Source organism: Passer montanus, unplaced genomic scaffold (genome assembly GCF_014805655.1).
Source record: "Passer montanus isolate IOZ18808 unplaced genomic scaffold, ASM1480565v1 scaffold8, whole genome shotgun sequence".
Taxonomy (NCBI): domain Eukaryota; kingdom Metazoa; phylum Chordata; class Aves; order Passeriformes; family Passeridae; genus Passer; species Passer montanus.
In genome coordinates this window covers 13,230,320-13,251,079 of record NW_024373256.1, presented here as the reverse complement: position 1 = coordinate 13,251,079, position 20,760 = coordinate 13,230,320, and the positions used below count along the sequence as shown (strand labels likewise).

General features: G+C 46.3%; 2 protein-coding genes across 6 annotated transcripts in view; both read right to left on the bottom strand.

Annotated features, from left to right (window-relative positions):
- Positions 1-1,961, bottom strand: part of GSG1L (GSG1 like) — a 55,650-nt gene extending 53,689 nt beyond the window's left edge. For 3 of the 5 annotated variants that reach the window (XR_005630238.1, XM_039732577.1, XM_039732576.1), the window contains exon 1: positions 1,173-1,473. Coding sequence is in view for 4 of the 5 variants with exons in the window: in XM_039732577.1 (XP_039588511.1) it covers positions 1,173-1,473 (301 nt within the window). In the remaining variant the exon portion in view is untranslated. Of the gene's footprint in view, positions 1-1,172 lie in introns of all 5 variants that reach the window. The other 2 variants (XM_039732573.1, XM_039732575.1) reach the window with 1 other exon arrangement.
- An 8,327-nt stretch (positions 1,962-10,288) lies between these two features.
- IL20RB (interleukin 20 receptor subunit beta) lies at positions 10,289-18,925 on the bottom strand. The gene is made up of 4 exons (XM_039731623.1): positions 18,730-18,925; positions 14,960-15,110; positions 14,166-14,311; positions 10,289-13,337 (listed from the first exon to the last, which is right to left on the bottom strand). Exons 1-4 carry the CDS (start codon positions 18,874-18,876, stop codon positions 13,212-13,214), a joined length of 570 nt encoding a protein of 189 aa, XP_039587557.1. The 5' UTR covers positions 18,877-18,925; the 3' UTR covers positions 10,289-13,211.
- Between the last annotated feature and the right edge of the window lie 1,835 nt (positions 18,926-20,760).

The window sequence follows — 20,760 nt, the reverse complement described above, 5'->3', positions numbered from 1 at the left end:
TCATGAACTGTCCTTTTTTAACATTAAATTGAGTTTTAATAAACAACTAATTCTGCAAGTACTCTCCTCAAAAACACCAGGGAGAATACACAACCCCTTGGGATGAAACAGGCTGTGAGCACTTCCCAGGTTTGCCCCATTTAGCAGTACATTCTCACAGAGAATTCTATCAATTTTACCAGAATTCTACCCTAAACTTCCCATTACCAGAGGGGCTGTGTTCTCAGAGACACAACACATCCATGGTCAACTGCTCCTCTCTCCCAGCAGTGAAGGACCAACTCCCTGATCTACTCCTAGGGCAAAGGCAAGATGGGATGGGATGGGATGGGATGGGATGGGAACAGCCCAGTGAGGAGCAAGTATCCACAGCCCATCGTCTCCTACTGAGTCACATCTGTAAACTTTATTTTTCAGTCACATAATCTAGAAAAGAGCTCTTTCAAAAGAAGAGTGTGGATATTAGCTCTAGCAGACAGCTCTGGGAGTAGGGGCTGTCAGTTTGCATCTGCTGAGACTCAAATCGGTCCCAGGGCAGCTGCCTGCCATCCACCCTCCAGTGTTTTATTCCTTGGGAAGTGCCAGGCTACAGCAGAGGAAATGAATGCCCTGATAAGCTGAAGAGATGTCTTTTTGAGTGCTCCCCAGCAAGTAAATGGCTGAGCAGGGAACAGAAATGAGCTTTCTTGTGCCCAGTTGAGCCCTTTAACTGCATTTCTCTGCTCAATAACCACGCACTCCGGGGAGGGCTCGCGGGCGGTCATTTACTTCAGAGCGAGCAGGAAAGAGGCAGAAGCTGGTAAAAGCCGTGACCTTTGTGGCTGTCCGGGGGGCGATGGCTGTGGGATGCCAGGAGCTGCCGGAGCAGCGCCGTGCGCTCCGAGAGCGGCTGCGGGAGCGCTGCCCGCCCGGCTGCAGTGCCCGGCTCGGCGGCACCCGCTGCTGCTCCGGGGCTCAGCTGCCTCGGCTGGGCAGCTCAGAGCCTGCAGCAGCCAGCAGGTAAACAAGCAAATCCCTGCTCCCGCAGGAAACAGGTTGCTTTTCGACAAAGAACTGTTAAACCCCTGCCTCTCTCTGCTCTAAGGCAGGGCACAGAACGGCTTGCCCGTCGCTTATCACACCGAGGCGAGCACAAAGCAACACAGGCTGGGAGGAAGTTGTTTTATACTTACCAGCAGCATTGATATTTTCCTCACAGGAGTACCAGATCCCAGTGTGGAAATACCTGAAAAGGAAGCGGTCATCTCCCGTCTCCCAGCTGTAATGAACCACATTCTGGTTCGTCTCATTTGCAGTCTCATTCCCGCCGTAGTTGAGGCAGTTTGTCTTCTTCTCTTTCCCACAGCTCGGCTTGGGGACCCTCTGTGTGCCCTCACACCAGTGGGTCGTGATAAAAGCTGTTGTAGAGAAGAGGAGAGCCATCAGATTCAGACTCACTGCTAGCAGGGCTCTGCATCTTCGATTTGTCTTCATGGTAAATCCGCCCTCCCTCCCCCTCCTGCTGAGAGAAGAAGTCAAAGGGGTTTGTTTTATTTGGGAGGGGGGGGTGGGTTTCAAAGCCTCTCACGATTCAGAATCCAGTTGTCCAGGCATCAAAACTCTCGGCTTCTTCCAGTCTGCTGCTGAAGCGGTGAAGGAAGCTCTGCAGCCAGACTCCCATTCTTCCCCTTCACTTGAAACCCTGCCTTTGTTGGTTAGAGGAGCAGCTGCCGGCGCGGCAGCGGGGCCGATCTCTCGCAGCCGCGGAGCTTCAGCGCGCTGAGGGGAGCGGAGCGGCTCTGCCTCCCGAGGAGCCCCAGAGGCGAGTGAACATCTGCTCGGCTACCGCACATCATCCTCCCGAGGGGCTCCGCAGCCTCCTCCGCCGGGAGACACCTGCAGGCTGCCAGGCTCGCTGTCCCCTGCTCCCGTAGGATGGGCAGGAGGAGGCAGGGACAGCTGCCACCCGCTGCCACCGTGCCCGGCACCGCTCGGAGCCCGCTGCAGCACGCCGGCCTGGGGGAGGCGTCACGGCTCAGTCCCGAAAAGAATTAGTATTATTATTATTAATGTTATTATTATGTGGAGCCGCGAAAGGCATTTTTCGTGTACCCCGGGGTAGAGATTCGTCCAGGAGGAGGAGGGATGGAGTGGCACTTTAGCTTTTCTGCTCTGAGCTAGAGAGTAGTAAATCCAGGGCTTGATTCTGCTTTCGGCATGTTGGTGCAAATCTCTTTCTTCAGAGGCTTGCTCTGGCAGCCCCAGAGGAATTTAGATTTGAAAGTGTGTGATGTGTGAAACCCACATCTTTCACAGCACCAAGCAGAGCCCCTTGCCCAGGCTTTTACTCCCAGACACAGCTCTTGCAGATGTTTCGGTTGAAGTGTATCTAGAGGAAATTCTGTAGGTCCTGCTTTGTGCAGACGGACAGAGCTAATTAGAGCAAACCCTGGGCTTTATTCACCAGATGGCAATGCCGAGAGCAGGGAGCAGTTAATACTCAATATCCCATTTCCAAATAGAAGTGCATTGTCCACTCATGATGTCCAGCTGGCTTGCAGAGTTTCTGACCCCTGAGCACATTGCTCAGAGCTCTCTGCTGAGTGCTGAGTGCCCTGAGGAGCAGAGCACCTGAGAGTGGTGGAGGCACAACCCATGAACCCCCGTGTCCAGCACTGAGGTGGCCACACTTGTCACACAATACTTCTGTCCCTTGGTGGATGAACTCAGTTTCCAGTGGTGAAGAAGCTGTTTGTGCCTTCTGAGTGGGATTTCCTTCCAGCCTAGTTTGGACTCCTTGCAGGGGCCATGGGTGTGCTGGTGGCCTCTCAGAGCAGCCTCAACCTGAAACTCTCCAGTTAGCAGGCTAGGAGTGACCAACCTTTGGAAATAACCCAGGCAGGTACAGGGATATCCTGGCTTAGACAGACAGCTGCCTCTTTCAGATGTACCATATCTTCTCCTGGGAAGGACAGGAGCATTGCTCTCAGAGCAATGGCTTTCCCTGGAAATATCCACTATTTGAAATATCTGATATTCCACACTGGAAATCTCCAATATGCTGGAAACATCCATGTAGCCAAGCAGCTCACACTGACAGACAGGATAGTGCTCATGAGCCCCAGGCAGAGCTCGTGCTGTGCTTTGCTGCCTGCACACAGGACGTGGGGGGACAGCTTCTCCAGCTCCTTGAGAAAGCCAGGGAGGATGAGGTGAAATTTCTCCTTAAGGCTTCCAGGATGTGTTCCTGCCTTCCTGCTGCCCCTCACAGGTAGCCACAGGACTCATGGCTCTTTTTGGTACCTGTCCTGAATGTCTGTGCCCAACTGTTGATGAGATTTCCCACTATTGACCACTGGCTTTGGTAATTTTTTGTTATAAATAAATTGGAAAGTTAAAAGAAAACTTTTGTGAGAAAACTCACAGAGCTCTGTAAGAGCAATTGTGATGGCAGCTCTGCAAGTTTGCTGAAGTAACTTTGAACCCAAGAGGCTTTGCCTTGCCCACTCCTGCCTGTGCCTGCTGAGTGCCACCTCCTCAGAGCCAGGTTTTCTCCTGTGCTCTGCACTAGCAGAGTGCCTCTTCTTGTCCTGTTGGAATTGCAGAGCACCTCTCCCTATCCCAGCCCTTGCAGCATTACATTTTGCAGCCAAATAATCAGCATTCTTTCCTTGGTTTTAATTGCATGCAAGAAATCAAGGTGATAGCTATTCAGAGGACCACTGGATTATTCAATTATTTTTATGTTTAGGACATTTACTCAGTAATGCATTTGTGATGCTCCTGTATTTCTCAGGGTTATCCACTTGCTAAGAGGAATAAACAAAGCACTTGAAACTTTGACAGAAAACCTTCACAAGGAAGCTGGTGCTGTTCTTCAGGACTGTCTTTCAAGTGGCTGCCAGCATCTGAATCATCACACTTCTCCAAGTGTGAATATAGGTCTTTACAGCTCTTTTCTCACAATTTTTCTCTATCTGTTGCCCTGTGGATTGTGTTTGCTGGCCTGCAGCACCAACACCTCCACACTCTGCTTCTCCCTGTGCCCATCTCCCTGAGGGGTGGGCATCCAAGACCTTTGTGTTCTGGGATAATTTTGTCCTAAATACTTCTTACATTTTATTTAACTCCTAATCCTAACAGATACTGCTATTTCTGTTCCTCCTTATCTTCTTCATTCTTGTTTTTCAGATTGGCACAGCTGTTGAGAACGACATGGTGGCAGTAAATTTAAAAAAAAAAAAGGTAAAATAAAGCAGAAATTTGGTTTGCTTTGTGATACAGAGCTTTTAGAATCTTAAGCATTTAAAAAAACTGAACAGAAAGTAAAGTAGGCTCTGTCAGAGAATTTTTTAATGTGAATAATTTTCTTTTTTTAAGGAAACCAGTTGTTTTTTTTTTTATTATTGGGATTACTTGAGAAGAAGGAAACTATTCTGTGCTATGCTCATGCTGTAATACTCCAATGACTTCTCTTTATATAATCTCTGTTTATCAGATTTGTTGTGTATAAAAATGGAAAGATCATGCATATGTTGCAGAAGGCAGTTCAGATGCCTGGATTAAGTAGTATTTATGTGGTATTATCTTTGATGATAACTTAGAAGGGTTTGAATGCTACAGAGATGTAGTTTTCAGGTTGTGGCTACAAAAATCTTTAAAAACCTTTTTGCAACAATAACTTTTCTTTGATGTTGTAAGAAAAATTACCTTCCCAGGTTATAGTAACCCCTTTTCCTTTAGTATTTCTTAGAGGATCAGTGTAAATTGTTATTACTCAGTGTTTACTGTGTACAAAACCAATTTGACTGGGAGGATTTAAAATACTGATAGCTTTTGCAAAAGGAATCTTTCAATCAGGCTCTGTTTTTCACTAGTGGAAAACAGAGGCACCATTCACTAAAGTGAGAGGAAGCCCTACTTTTGGGTCCTCTGCTGCTGATGGGGACATGGTGAGCTCAGTCTGGGTGTTTATTTGAACCAGCAATGTCAAATGCATGGGATTATATGCTGGACTTAAATCAACATTTTAAACCCCCTATAGCTTTTATTTAAATTTTCATTTCTTATGGCTCTGTCCTCGTGGGCTTCCTCATGTGTTTATTTTGTCCTTTTCAGCTGTCACTGGACTGGATTTCCCAGCTCCTCTTGCCACTTTGGACTGGACCCTTCCTGGCAGCTCCTCTTTGCTTTTCCTCAGCACCCAGAGCCACAGCATTCCCTTGTTCAATTCATTTGTCTTGCAAATGGCTCAAAATCTCCTTTTCTAGTTGGAATTTTCCTCCCTTGACATAGAGCTCCTCACAGCTTTCTCTTGCTCTCTTTCCAGGGTAAATATGAATGATTGGTGTGCCCCCAATACACCTCCCCTGTCTCTGCTCTGTCCAGGAGAATGGGAATTTTCTCCTTACCTCAGTCACTTAACAGGGTTTATTTTTATATTTGGAGAAGAGGGTTGGGATGGAAACATTGCCCATATTTCCCCAGACTGTGTTACCCAGCTGGGAAGTTTGTGTTCACTCCAGACTCAGGCTCCTTTTTGCCGTTTTCACCCCGTTTTTTATCTTTTCCTCAGAGCTCTGGCCCAAAGCAGTCTGTGTTCAGCAGTGATGCTTGGCACTCTGAGCACACAGGCTGGGCTGCACAGTCCAGCTCATCTCAGAGATGCTGCTGAGAGACAATCCTGATTTTCTGACAGAAATTAAGCCCTCAGCAAACGGACAACCCCCAGGGGTCCCCGTGAAGGTGGGCTGAATATTGATACCACAGGAAATTTTGGTCTTCACTTTAACTCATGACTTGTGTCTTTCGCGTACTTTGCTCATGGGCATTTAGGCAAGGACAAGAAGATTGCTCAGGAAATTCTCCCTGTTCCTAAAGCAACCAGGCAAAAAATGGTTTCTGACAGTACTGTAGCAAAGACCTTTACTAGTCTTGACAGAAATGAAAGTGGTAAAATAAACTGTTGCCTCTCCCATAAAAATTTCCGTGGTCCAGCATCACTGGGCAGTAGACAAGCCATCCCTGAGTGCCCTGTGCAGGGGCCCTGCTCTGATCAGGGGTCGGCATTGCCCACCCTGGCTGTGGCACTGCAGGCACCCTCCTGCAGCACACAGGCTCCCTGAGTGTCCCAAACACAGCAGATCCATCAGCCAGCACTGCTTTGTGGCAGAGCTGGGTGGGACTGGCATGCCAGCAGATTTACACTCATCTGCTATCTGCATTTAATTCTTCCAGCAGCTGGTGGAGAGGAAGGGAGATGAAAAGAAGTGACAGGTCTGAGTCATGCCTTGATTCGTGTCTGGGGGAGCTGGCTGGCTGAGTGGCCTGAAGAAGCAGTCCAAAAGGTCAGGGCTGAGCAAGCACGATATTCCTGAGGCAATTCCCAACAAGCTATTTACATGTGCCCACCTATGGTGGGAGTGAATTGAGTATCATGCTATCCTGCTTTTGATCCTGACTTAGAATTTTTTCTGTCTTACAGTTACAATAATTATTTCCTCATAATTGACAGTTTGATTGGATTGAGATGAAAGTTTAATTAATATTTAGTACTCTTTGTTAAGGCTAACTTTGATATGTCTAAGCTGTTATGAGGAGCTGCAGGCCCACTTAAGAAGAACTCTAAAAGCAGAACCTACTTCATTCTTTATTGCTGCAATTAAAGAAGCATTCTTGCACATCAAAGCCTTAATGGCAGCTCATGAGTCTTTCAATATTCCTGGGCACCCTGGCCTGTCATGAAAGCAGCCCCAGAGCAAAAGTGGCCACAACAAACAGAACAGTGCTGAGAAATGTCAAAGAGTTCATTACTCAAACATGCTCATTTATAACCCAGGCGTCTGATTTCCATATTCATATAAAGTTATATATTGTCATATCCCACTGTGCTATTGGAAGTGCTTAATCCACTAACTACAGATGAATTAATTTATATTACTTCCTTGTGTTTTTTAAGACAGTTTTCCCTTCTCTTATCAATGTATTTTTAGGGACAGAAGCTAGAACATTTAAATGTTTATAGTGTTCCGATTCTGCCTGGCAAAGGAGTAAACTGTGTGCATTTGGTGTCATTTATATGAAAAATAATGTTGCTTATTTGTATGTCCATGTATTTTTCCCCCATAATTAGGATTCATCCATATGTCCAGGCATTTTAAGTAGTATATTATGATTTGCAGTGGGATTTTAGTTCAGAAAGGAGTGATCAGGGAGATTTGTTTGAGCAAGCTCTGTACCTGGAGCTTCACGTTTCTGTATCTTTGCAGAAACTGGACCCTGTGCAAAATGCACGTGGGGAAACAGACTTTACCAGAGCAGAGTAGAAGAGGCTGCTTAGGTGCAGGGATGGCTTTTTGATGGGGCCATGCAGAAAATGGGTGCACATGGTGTCCCTGGGGGTGTATTCCAAGCCAGGGCACCAAAAGCCCCTGGGATGTGCCCATGATCCCATCAGGGTAGTGCTGCTGAAGGTGAGGACAAGCTTTGCTTGCCACAGGGAGGCAGGATGGTCAGGTTGGCTCTGGGAGCTGAATGTAACAGGGACACTGCATTTGGTCTACATCGAGAGAGAAGTTATAGAGCACAGCAAATTTATACATACAGCCAGCAGGTTTTAAACCTTTCAGTAGCAAACCTCAATTTGAGCAGAAATCTCTCCCCCAGGAGCAGAGCAGAAGACAAAGCAACCAAACTAAAAATCAAGAGATCAATACTGAAAGCAAAACGTAGTGGCAAAGATGTCTCTCCAGAGCAAAGGCAGGTAATTGCATAACTGTTCCAAGGGGAAGAGAAAAGGTCAGCAGGCAGAAGATAGGCTGCTGCATGGAAAGCTTCTGCCTGGCTGGGGACAGCTTTTCACAGTGCATTGAAGGAAAAGTGAGGAAAATGAGGATGCAGAAGTAACTAAGAAAATGCCAAACTGCCTGAGAAGGCTGGGTAAGACTGCCCCAAAATGGCACAAAGTGTCATGGGGAGAGACATCCTCCAAACTGAGGGACTTTTGAGGCAGCACCAAACCCAGCAGAGTGTGGCTCTGAACAATGTGAAATTTCACAATGAAGTTGTAGCAGATGGCAGAAGAGGGAGTCAAGGCCAGGACTTGGCAGAAAGAGGGAAAATGCTAGCCATCAGCCTGTCTGGAGAGCAGCAGGAGGGAGGAGATAGATGAGCAACCTGGAGGACGAGCAGGACACTGAGCAGAGTGAAAGCAGAAAGCAGGGAGGGCTGGTGCAGTGGAAGGCTGCTTTGCAGACCACAATAAGATAAAAGTACAGAGCTGCAGCTGGCTGGTATCAAAGACCACTCTCACAGGTCTACATGAACTCTCTGACCTCAGCAAAGGGACAAAATGAGAGAGCAATTCTTCAAAGGGAAAATGTTATGAATCTTCTGGGAGCTTAAATGGGAATGAAGCTACAGGAGGGAGTTCAGCAGCATCATACAGACTGCTCAGCTTGGGAGCTGTATTTCCAGCTTCACAGCTGGTCATGAATATTTCCTCTTTCCAACCCCTTCCTTGACTGGGTTTTGGATGGGGAAAAGTCCTTTCTTTTCTCAGTATCCTGCAAGATCTCAGGTAGGGAACACTCTACCTCTCCACTTGACCTCTGAGATTGTGTGCATCTTTCCTTTCCTCCATCATAGGCTCTACTGATGGTGCCCAAATCATCCAGGTTTCACAGATCCCTGGAATTTGTATGTGTTAATCCAACTTAACAGAGACTGCAGGATTGGATACTGATAGAGACACTCAGTTGAAATAGCTCTGCCAAATGGGAATTGTTGGACTTAATGTAGAATAGTATTGACTTAAACCTGTGCTCAGTCTTTAAATAGGCCTCATACTCTTGATTCAGATGTCTGATCAAAGAAAAAATTATAAAAAAGATTTTTAAAAAGCAGATATTGCTTGAGACCCTCCTGAAGTCACCCTTAACAACATTAAATGCAGCCACACCCGCAGAGCTCAGGCTGGCAGTGTCCCCATGTCTCTGCTGGACTCCAGCACTGAGGATGTGTGAATCCAGTGGAAGCTGCTGCCAGCCTGTTGCTTTAGGACACAAAATGAACCGATGTGGACACTGGAGTCTCTAAGGTAAAAAGAAGGGAAGTCTAATTCCTGACTCCAACATTTATAGATTTTCAAAAGTGACAGTGGATGGAAGGCTGACAGTGCCACCTCTCCAATGACACTGGACAAACCAACAGTCCATCAAATTTCTCTTCCTCCAGAAAAGAATGCAAAACAATTAATTATTTATATAAAGTACACGAGAAAGTTTGTTACAAGAATATAAACATCAGAAGGCTTAGAAAAACTCAAAAAAGCAAAACAACAGCCCTGCCTGGGGGCTGTGGGTGGGCAGGGTGTGTGTGGTAGGACCACTGCCTGCACGGGGACAGCATGTCCTTGGCTCTTATCGAAGGTCTGAGCTGATCCCAAGCAAATCATGGACATTAAAATCCTCAGATGGGGCCATTTCTGTAGTAACAGCTAAATTATAGCCCATGCACGGCAGGAAACCAAATTAGGGCTCCGTGTGCAGTATTTACTTGGACAATTTCATTTAACCTTGCCGTCTTTTAATTGCTTTTATGTCTTGATTTAGTAATTTCTGATTTTTTTTAATAGTTCCATTTATTGAGAAACACCACAAGAGACGTGGACTGAGTAATTTTCTGTTTCTGCTGTTTCACACTGTAATAGCAACAGAATCATCTGTAGGCAAATTCTTTAAGCAATAAATATCTGTCCCTGGTTTGGATGTTTATTATTTTTGTAGCAGTTTATTTGCAGGATGGAGTACCACCTTCACAAGAAATAGAACTGATTTGCAGTCAAAGTAGTGCTTTTGGTTACCTCTGGATTTTGTAAGAGAAGAGACAAAACATAAAGTAATAATGCAGGAAACACGTAAAATGGTAATTTATCAAGTTAAAGATCTCAGTTTGATTGGAGAGAGAAATGAATAAAAATTGCAAAAAGCAATATACTTCTAATGAAATATAGTTCAGAGGAAAAATTACCCTATATTCCAGGCTGTTAGTGTCATGGAACAGATAATTGAATTCCTTGCTTTCTTGTCAGTGCAGCAATATGTAACTCTGCTCAAATTCTCAGGTAATCCACAGTTTTTATGCTGATCTTCATAATTTTTTCTTTGAAAACTGTTCTAATTACCACTTCTTCTGTTCTTACAAAGTCTTCATAAAAAGGTTGGGTTTTTGGGCTCACATCCCACAGGTAACAGAGCACAAAACCAAAACTCAGAAGATGATGCAGGTTTGTGCTTTATTTCCATGCAACACTTTTTGAGAAAAGTAGAAAAGTTTATTTTGAAAGAAATGGAGCCACTTGGTACCTCATGAAGGGGAAGGCACAGAGCAAAGCTCACACGTACACATCCTTCACTGGGGTGAATGGTCTGAGCCGTTTTGCAAGGTGGTATCGTTGTGGTGGGAGCGAAATCAGTTATCAAAGGCAGTGTTTGCCGTGCCAAAATTAACTTTTGGATAGCAGGAAAATGAATTAAGGAGTCAGGGATAGCAGCTGCCTGTGCCAATGCCACCCTACATGGCAGGCAGGGGAATTGCTCTTGTTCTCTACCATGATTTTCAGGCTTAACAAAATGCATCACATTCTTCCAAAGGAAGAGGTTGAAAAGGGTTTTCAATCACCATCTCAAATTTGGCTTCAAGCTGCCATAAACTGGAATATCCTAATGTAAATTGAGAATAGTCTGCTAAGGAGGCAGTGGCACTTACACAGTTCTCTCCCATGTCCCCATTTTAAGAATTTTTTCTCGGGTGTTTCTTTTGTTTAATGTTGTCTGTGCAGTTTTCTACAACAGTTTAACTGCTTTATTGGCAATGAGGAAGGACATAAAATCTGTTATTGCAAGTGAGGAAGAAACATATGCTCTATGCTTAATGTGCAGCTGGAAAATACACATGAAAATAATTTTTTAAAAGCCTTTCACATTCAATGGCCTTTCATTTCCCTTCTTTTCTAGATACCCCTGAACAGTTGCTGGTGCTGCCATAGCTGGTTAGAGGATGGTGCTGATCATGCCAAGATTGTGGGTGTGATCCCCATATGGGCCATTCACTTAAGAGCTGGACTTGTGGGTCCTTGTGGGTCCCTTCCAGCTCAGAAGATTCTGATCCCGTGATTCTGAAAATGCAGCAGTGTGGGGGGAATAGATAGGAGGAGCTGCTGAGGCTTCTTGGACCTATGGCGTGGACAAGCCAGAGGATCATTTCCTGCATGGGGACACCCCTGTGGGGTGTGTAGAAGTCAAGGCACTGAACTCATCTGAATCAGTGGGGTATAAAATAAGGATAAAGCTGAGGCAGGGGAGCTCCCTAAACCAGCCCCACTACCAAGGCCTCTGTCATGTGGAGCTGCCCTTCAAAATTCAAACACTGGGCAAAGCTGTGTTTGCCCAAGAGCCCTTGACCCTGCAAGGAGCTGAAGTTCTGTGCTGTCTGTGCTTCCCAAACACACTGCAGCTCACTGCCAGCATCACTCCCTGCTTGGCTGCCATTGCTGCCCAGCTTGATTTAGGGAGGGTGAGACCTGCTGGGCACTTGTCATTTCTGCCCATGAAAATGCCCTTTTCCTCTCTGCTTCCAAATCATCTCTGGGCCCAGCATCTCATGGGTGCTTGTGGCCAGGCATTTCCCAGCTAATTATCAACAAACTAATAAAGAACACTGAGTCTTCAATGCCCAGACCTACATGGATTTTCTCACCCTATAATTTGCTCAATATTCAGCAATATCTATCTTACAATTCAACACCAAAGGACTGCACTCCAATATTGTCCAGAAAGAAGCTAATGAGACAGGAATACACCAAACAAGTGGGCTGCAACAGGAAAATGAGGGGCTGGCCAGGAGCCAGGGATCCCATTGCCCAGGCAGAGCACAGGTACAGACTCCTGAGCCAATTCTGCCTTTCCATGGTGCTTTGTTGCCACCCGATGGCCTCACACAAGGTTGCAAGAATGGAACTGGAAAAGGTGCATTCTTTGAGATGTCTTGCATTTCATTAAAACCACGAAGAGCTTTTGAAAAGAGCTTCTCAGATCAATGTCTTTTCATGCCCTGCTGACACAAGTCTCTGCTTTACAGGTGAAAAAATGGCTTTTTTCCAATATGACAGCCATAATTGCCATATAGACAACACCTGTATTTTAGCTGTATTTAGAAGGAATTTCTCTTGTCTTTTGCAATTTCCTTCCTCAAGAGGACAAGGTGCCTGGAGGATAATGGTGTTGTCAGGCCTGGGATGGTCACTAAATGGCAATGCTTGGTCCATCCAGCCTGATATTCCTGTGTTTGCCAAGATAAGAACTGCATCTACCCCTCACTCTGTCCCTCTTGACCAGAGCAACGCATCTGCCTTGTGTGAAATAATCACTGTTCTGTTTTGGGTGTGGTGTTGAACCACAGGGATACCCAGCAAGCACCCAGGAAAATCCTGACCACTATTCACGTATCTTTTTTTTCTCTTTTCCCATTTCTTTTACTATTTCTGGAGCCTACCTTTCTCTGTCTTTTCCCAATCTTTCTCTACTCAAATCCTTTCTCATTTAAATAGTTCACCCCTAATTTTCTTTTCCCTAAAGGTCCTGGTTTTTCCTTCATGTGTACACAGTGTTTGCATTTTTGACACTCTGACTGGGTGATACTGGAGCTGCACACTGTCAGTGATGCTTTGCTGGTCTTGCAGAGCTCCCTCTAAACACTTCTGAAATCTGGCTGTTTCCCACATCACTCCTTCCAAAGCACTGGTGAAAGCCAGGCATCCCTCACGGTGCTGTCTGTCAGTTTTGGTGGCACCAGCACTGTGACAGTCACGTGCATAGATTAGGATGCCACATCTCCTCGTGCCCTTTTCAAAGAACATGACCTCACTTCAGCATCTGCATTTTTTCCCCTGGTCATTCCAGCTGGCTTAGCTACATAAGAAGCTCTTACTGAGGTAAAAACACCGAGGCTGAAATGATTTGGAGCTGAGGGATTGGGCTCTCCAGGTGCTGCTCTGGTCAGCTCTGCCTTGGGAACAGCAGTGTGGCTGAAAAAGGGAGCGTGGCTCACCCCATGTCTGCTCCTGGGTCAGGGTGTGAAGGACAGGGACAGGAACTGGCAGCTGCCACCTTTACTTGCTTTTGATGAAGATGGATGGAGATGCTACAAAGGGGCTGTCTGTTTTCTGGGCTGCTCTAAAGTGTTTTTTGAATCCACAGCTGGAGAACTTCTTCTGAGGGCATCACAACCACCATCAGGTCACATTGTTCAGCTTCTTCACTGCCCCGCAGGATCAGCTGGGTGGGTGGCTCTGATTCCTTCTGGAAAACAAATGCACTCCCTCAAACACCCTCGGGCTGCTGAGTTAGGCTGCTTGTCCTTTTCCCCACAAAGTGTTCCTCTCATCCTTCCTGCCACAGCTGCCTAGAGAACCCACAGCCACAGAAGCTGCTGACCTGCATTCTCACTTGAACTGGACATTTTCACATATTCCCGAGGAGCTGTTGATTGATTTCTCCTTAGCAAGCTGCTGAGAAGCTCAGAGGGGTAGCAGGGGACGTGGAGCAGAGTTGACAGTGGCACAGCTGGTTGGTTCAGGGAGCAGCTGCTCAGGCAGGGTCAGTCCCTGCCTCACAAGCCATTTTCCCTGAAGCACCAGGAGCATCTTCACTGCCAGGGAATTTTTTAAAAGCCTTTCACATTCAATGGCCTTTCATTTCCCTTCTTTTCTAGATACCCCTGAACAGTTGCTGGTGCTGCCATAGCTGGTTAGAGGATGGTGCTGATCATGCCAAGATTGTGGGTGTGATCCCCATATGGGCCATTCACTTAAGAGCTGGACTTGTGGGTCCTTGTGGGTCCCTTCCAGCTCAGAAGATTCTGATCCTGTGATTCTGAAAATGCAGCAGTGTGGGGGGAAGAGAGTTGCTGAGGCTTCTTGGACCTATGGCGTGGACAAGCCAGAGGATCATTTCCTGCATGGGGACACCCCTGTGGGGTGTGTAGAAGTCAAGGCACTGAACTCATCTGAATCAATGGGGTATTAAAAGGGCAAGGCTTCCTGGCAATCTGCTTTTTCTGCCTGCCCCATGCTCCTGTGAATACCCAGCATGCTAAAAACCAATAAAGCACAGTAAAAAAAAAGTTACCAGTGTGTCTGGCAGGACACCAGCGGGGCAGCAGGAGTATTGGAAGATTTTCCTTATTTTCCAGGTAAGGAAAGGCAGGGTAAAAGCTGCTGCAGCAAAGCCAGCAGAGGAGATGAGGGCAGTAACCAGCCACATGGATTTGTCACCTGGAAATGAAATGACAGAGCAGCAAAACTTCTCAGAGACACTGCAGGCACTCACTGCAGCCAGCCTGAGCCCTGTGTGGCTGCTCCTCCACCCACCCTGGGGACATCCCCAGCAAATCCAATGCCAGGCTGGGGGGCTGCACTCCTGACCCTTCCTCTTCCTCTCCCAAGGAACAAACACAGCACGTTTGCAAACCAGGCAGGAGGTTTTGGGTGGAAACAAAAGGAAGAGCATTTTTTGGCTTAAGCTTTTTTTTGACTTAAGAGATGGGGTAACTGAGAGATGTTTTAAAAATTTTCATTCTATTTTTATGATTATTATTTATTTTTAAATTAAATTATAATATAATATTTTTATTTTTATTTATTCTTTATTAGTTTGAATTTTTCTTATTATAATAATAGAATAATATTTTTTAAATTGTAATTTAAATGTTATTTAATATTAATATTTTAATTATTTTAGATTTTATTCTATTTTTTCTATTTTTTAATTTTATGTGAAGGGTGAGACAATACAGATGTTATGTTCACGCCATCACAATCAGAAGCCAACTATATCAGAAGATAAGTTTAAAAATTCTCTGCAAATTAATATCCCACAAGCTTTGGGCATGGCAGGGGGCAGGAGGGAGGGCTGGTTCTTACCCTGAGCCCTCACACACTGTGTGGGGCTGAAGCTGCTGCTCCTGTTGATGGCCTCCACGTGTGTCTGAGCCTTCACACAGTACTCAGCTCCTGCCTCCATGGTGTCCAGGTGAACCACGGAGCTCACCTCCTTCAGCACCTTCTGCTGCACCTGCCACAGCCCCACAACACAAAGCATCAGGGCACAGGGCAGGGGTCTCCCATCAGAGAGCAGCCCTACCATTGGTGCCTTAAAGAACCTGGAAATGGAGCAACACACACTTTGAGATAATATTAGTACAGGAGGGAACACAAAAGTTGGTCTTTATTGGAGGCCTCCAGGGGCAGGTATGGAAAATGCCCACAAAAAACCCACTCCCCACAGGCTGAATACAGATTTATACATTCAGTAAATTAGCATCATTGAAAAAAGCATCAATTAAGATGCTGATGCAACTCACTCTCCCTCCCCAAAGTTCAGGCCCCTTCTAAATCCCCCTCCCACAGGTGGAACTGAAGTTTCTTGGTGAAAATGTGTCTCCAAGAGCTGTTTTTGGCCTTGGTTCCCAGGGAGAACCAAGGTAGGATGGAGGCTCTGGAATATATTTTGTCTTATGTATCCGGGCAGGGAAAAGCACTGGGAAAACCAGCTAGCAATGTAATAGTAAGCTACAGAGCTCCAAAAATCTGTGTAAAGGATACAGAGATATAGAAAAGGGAAAATGAAAAGATCTGGCATCACCATGCTGCTCATCTAGCGAGGAGAGGAGGGAGCAGCAGGGCACATCTGAGGCCTGTGTGAGCAGGACAAAAGGGGGATGAAAGCAGCCAACACAAAGCACAGTGGAGAGCAGAATGAGCCCACACACCTCGGGAAGGGCAGGAGGGGTGGAAGGAAGGAGCTGGAAGCCAAAAAATCATAATGATGATGGTGGGCCACTACCCTAGACCAGAGCCTGGTACCCTGTTAGGAGGGGATGGCTGAGGCCTCCACTGATCTGAGCTTTTTCTGGGTGTGATGGATGCCAAAACCATCACCATGCTGTGACAGGAGTGTGAGAGCTGTGCCAGAGAGCTCAGAGAGGGGATGGACCAGCTAGTGAGGGGTCAGTGAGTTTGGTGTGTGGAAGTGTGACACACTCCAGCACATTGAAAGAGCGTGACCAGCAGTGTAGCAGGCACAGGGCCTGCACGGCCTCCATGGCAGTCAGCAGCCTCGGACAGGAAATGCAGAGTCATGATGGCTGGGCCTTGGAAGCCCCTCTCCCCTCCTTTGGACCCTTGCTTGTTTCTCTGTAAGACTATAGCTCACTTTCCTTCAACCCTTGCCATTGGACAATTCCTAAAACTCCTGTACCCTGTATAAAGAGCTACTTTTGCCCCGTTTGTCAGAAGAGCTGTCCCTGAGACCTTTGCAGAAGATCAATAAAGGACACCTCTGTGGAACCTCACACAGCCTTCTCCTCTCTCTCCCTGCATCTGCCAAAGGCACTTAGCAAGCCAAAAGCTGAATTCAAAAAGAGCTGATAATCACTAAAGAGCTGATCTCACTTAAGAGCTGAGCTTGCTGAGGTTGCCTCTGGCTGGGAGCTGCCTGGGAGCCCGGACAGGCTGTGCTGAACAGGACTGAGCTATCCAGACCTGTTCAGACCTGTGGACACCCCAAAACCAGGCTGAGGTGAGCAGCAGTACATTCTTTTATTGCCACTTCCTAAAACTCCTGTACCCTGTATAAAGAGCTACTTTTGCCCCGTTTGTCAGAAGAGCTGTCCCTGAGACCTTTGCAGAAGATCAATAAAGGACACCTCTGTGGAACCTCACACAGCCTTCTCCTCTCTCTCCCTGCATCTGCCAAAGGCACTTAGCAAGCCAAAAGCTGAATTCAGAAAGAGCTGATAATCACTAAAGAGCTGATCTCACGTAAGAGCTGAGCTTGCTGAGGTTGCCTGTGGCTGGGAGCTGCCTGGGAGCCCGGACAGGCTGTGCTGAACAGGACTGAGCTATCCGGACCCATGGACACCCCAAAACCAGGCCGAGGCGAGCCCTGTGCAGCAGTACATTATTTTATTGCCATAAATAGGTCTGCATTCATTGCTAGCAAAATGGATTTGCTGTTTCCAGTGTCCCCAGCCATGAGAGGATGGCTAACAGCTCCCCAACTGCTCCTCTTGCTGTGCTGCAGATGCAAACCTGTTCTCACAGAAGGCCTGATCAGCCTCCAGCTCCACACATATGGAAAAGTCCTACAAGCCAGGAGGGCTCCCCTGGCAGGGCAAGTCCTTCCCACCATCCAAACATGATATGGAGGGCCATTAGTTTGAAAAGATTTCAAGGACAAAATCAGGTCTATGACTATCTGGGGTGATGTCTTGCAAAAACATCAAATGAGACATGTCAAATGTAAAAATAATTTAAAAAAATAATAAGATAAGAGTCCCAGCACAGGACTTGTATTGACCAGCAAAACTAATGTTTGGAACAGTCCAGTTGGTAGAAAGTATTCCGAAATTTAGAATTCATGTTGAGGTCATTAAGATCACATGCTGAAGAAGATTTAATATTTTATTAATAAAACACAACCAGATACAAACCTATTGCTTGTATGTAAGGTGTCAGAAAGCCCATGGACAAGGTTGATCTCATTTAGCTGGATCTCACAGTGGGCAGTCCTGCTCCTGATGCCTCTTTTTAGGCTAAAGACTTTTGTATGAGTAAATTGCTAATTGAGAGTGGCAGGAAGTCATGGTGGGGACTCAGTATTAGCCGAGATGATCAGGAAGAATAATGAAAACTGATACCTGCTAGTGGTACTAAAAAACCATTTCACAATAGCAAAGGTGACAGACAACTGTGAAGATCAGCAAGAGGATCTGGTAATAAAGCAACAAATGCAATTCAACCCCGAAAAATGCAGAATTATGCTCATGAGAATTTTTCTCCTACATTTTCACAGCATCCTCCCTCAGAAACAAGAACTTAGGGCTTAGGTTCCATGGGATTGTCAGCTCTGTGGTAGTCACATTAACAATTGCTGGAGAAACAAGGGAGTGGGAAGACTTGTTTTGTTTCATGGTGCTATCACAGAGTGTTCCTGCACCTTGGACTCTGCAGGTTTCTCCCTGCCCACCCTGGTAAAGACAAAAATAGCTGTGAGGGCTTCCACAGGGAACAGCTCAGTAATCTGGGAGTCCTTGAATGGAAGAAAGATACAGAATATGAAACTAATAGAGTAGCAGGGAAAGTGAATGGGGAATAATTGTTCTCTCTCTCATCCCCAAATCAAGGTTGAGACTGCACAGCAGTTAAGGTGCAGAATTGCTCATTGCAGGAAGCTGTACAAGCTACAAGCTTACACAGATTGAAAGCCAGAACAGATAAATTAATGGAACAAAAATCCATCAAGGACTACTATGCTGCAATTTCTGGCTCAGAAAACAGAAAAGTTTGTCAGCTCCTCAGTGTGACACCTTAATCCCAGTCTGAGTAAAGCAGATGAAGTTCAGAGGGAGAAGTCAGCACAAACACCTTTGGTTCCTGACTTCTGGCTCCTAGCTATAGTTGAGGTATGTGAGGGGATTCCTTTTCCCAGAGAAGGAGATGTGGAAAGAACAGACAAGCTTCTCCATGAGGAGCCCACAGCAACCCCCCGGTGTGTGCAGGGTGAGGTGGCACCAACCCACTCCAGGCAGGTCCTTCAGCCCCACAGCAGGAGCTGGGACTGGCAAACAGGCTCTGTGTGCATCCCTCAGGGCACTCTTAGTTATTTCCTACAACCTGAGGGTAAAACTCACCCTGCTCTCCTGGCCCTTCCTCCAGTAGAGCACCCGGAACTGGAAGGAGGGTCCCATGTCTGCCAGCTCCACCAGCAAATGGTGCCCGTCTGCCACGGCCCTCAGCAGGGGTGGGGTGAGGGAAGCTGTCAACACAGAGACCACCATTACCACCCAGACACAGCCCTGAAATCCCCCCTTCTGCCCAGACAGGAGGGGAAGAGAGGCTGCCATCACCACTGGAATAACACCAGTCTGCAATAACAGCTTCAGCGGGGCAGGAACCTCTCTGCTCTTCCTCCCTGTCCAAATACAGGAGCAGACTTTCAGCAGGAGAAGGACCATGGCTGGCATTGCAAATGGGAATTTGGCAACAGCTGAGCTGCACAGAACTTGAAAGGCTTTGAATTTTCTCCTCCAGCAGTGGAGGAGCTGCCTGGCCTGAGGGTGCCACGAGAACAACTGCAGCAGAACCAGCTGGGCCACAGAAGTTGGGACAGCAGATCAGGTCAGCCCTTGTGCTCCTGGGCAAGATCAGCTCTGCCACACAGAACAGGAGCTGGAAAACCACTGCTTTTCATGGGAATTTTGGCAGTTTTTCAAAGATGAAGGAAAAAACATTATCAGCCTCAGGGTAATTCACATGAATCCTGATTTTCTTTTAGTATCTGCATGGTTTTAGACAGACTTGGGCTGAGGATCTGCTGTGACTTCAGGTTTTGCAAATGTATGCAAGTAAATCTTTAGGCGATTTGCTTCCTGCTTACTTTGATATTCAAAGCTTGGTTTTGTCTGGGGTTCTGCTGTGAGGAATATGAGTGAAATAATGAGAACCAATGGAGCATAGATGAAACTGTGCACTGTACATTTATGAACATTTATGAACTGGGAAGTTCAAGGCAGTACAGAAATCATGTTTGCACTATTTATCTGTGCCATTATTCACACTTATCTATGCCAATTTTTACCACTCTGCTGTAGCTGAAACACGTTTCAACTTCTTTGCTTTCAAGAAAGCAAAGAGAGTGATACATAGTGCCATATAGAAGAGATGTTCTTAATAGAATTTGATCTTACATCCAGTGAATTGCCACTAATACTGAGCAATATGAAAACATAAAATCTGAGCATGTACATGATGTGTGATGTGCCAAAAATGGGAGGCCTGGAAATCTACTTTGTACTTCTAAATGAATAGCTGAAAAAAATAAAAAAAGGTAAAAATCTCCTTAGCACCACATCTCAAAATTTAAAAAAAACCCCCAAACCTGTTATCATTTGGTGGTTAAAAGCAAATATGGTGCTAATGTATTAACAAAAGGACATTGCAAGATGCAGCTGCCAAACAAACAGGAGCATTTCTATCTAGCTCTTTGCTGGCACACTGGATACCAACTAACTCTTTGAAGGCTGAGAAATGAAGGAAGGCTGACTAAATTGTTTGCTTTAGGAAGATCTTTCCTAAAGTGTTTTCCATGAGTTATCCTGCTCGGTGTGCTTCTGCCCCTGTGCCTTTGGCCCTGGGGCTGTGCAGTCTGGAGGAGCTCTGGGCTGTGCTGCTGCCCTGGCTGCCTGTGACACAACCTGTGGGCTGGGTTTGAATCCCCTAGCTCCTCTCAGACTCAGTGCCAGGCTTCCTCAGACAGCAGAGCAGGAAAATGCATAAGGACAAGAACTTGCAGTGACTTTTCTTTCTCTTTTAAACATCTGTCGCATTCACACTGAATCCCAATGCAAGCTGAACTGTCACAGCTTAGTCAGAAAGCTGTTTTGGGGTCCCTGGGACACAGGACCAAGCTGCCAAATACTTCACTGAACCATGAGAAGCTGCTGCTTTTGTTCCTGGCAGTCTTGGGATGTCCTTCCCCTGTGTCTGCGTGACAGTGTGGTCTGTGCCTCTGTCTGTGCCTCCACAGCTGCTGGAGAAGGGAAGGATTTTTTATCTAAAGCACTCTCTAGACTATTCTTCCACACAAAGAGACACAGTCACCAGCTTAGGTGGCACTTCTGATGGTGCTGCTTTGACCAAGACCTCTGTGTGAGTAAGGACTG

What these genes read in the sequence shown, in the direction of transcription:
- IL20RB (XM_039731623.1), bottom strand. Translation starts at nt 18,876, where the DNA reads ATGGTGGTCTCTGTGTTGACAGCTTCCCTCACCCCACCCCTGCTGAGG. An exon ending in GGAAGGGCCAGGAGAGCAGG is followed by an intron (nt 15,111 to 18,729) that starts GTGAGTTTTACC and finishes GGGCTGTGGCAG; the next exon opens with GTGCAGCAGAAGGTGCTGAA. An exon ending in ACAGTGTGTGAGGGCTCAGG is followed by an intron (nt 14,312 to 14,959) that starts GTAAGAACCAGC and finishes TTTCATTTCCAG; the next exon opens with GTGACAAATCCATGTGGCTG.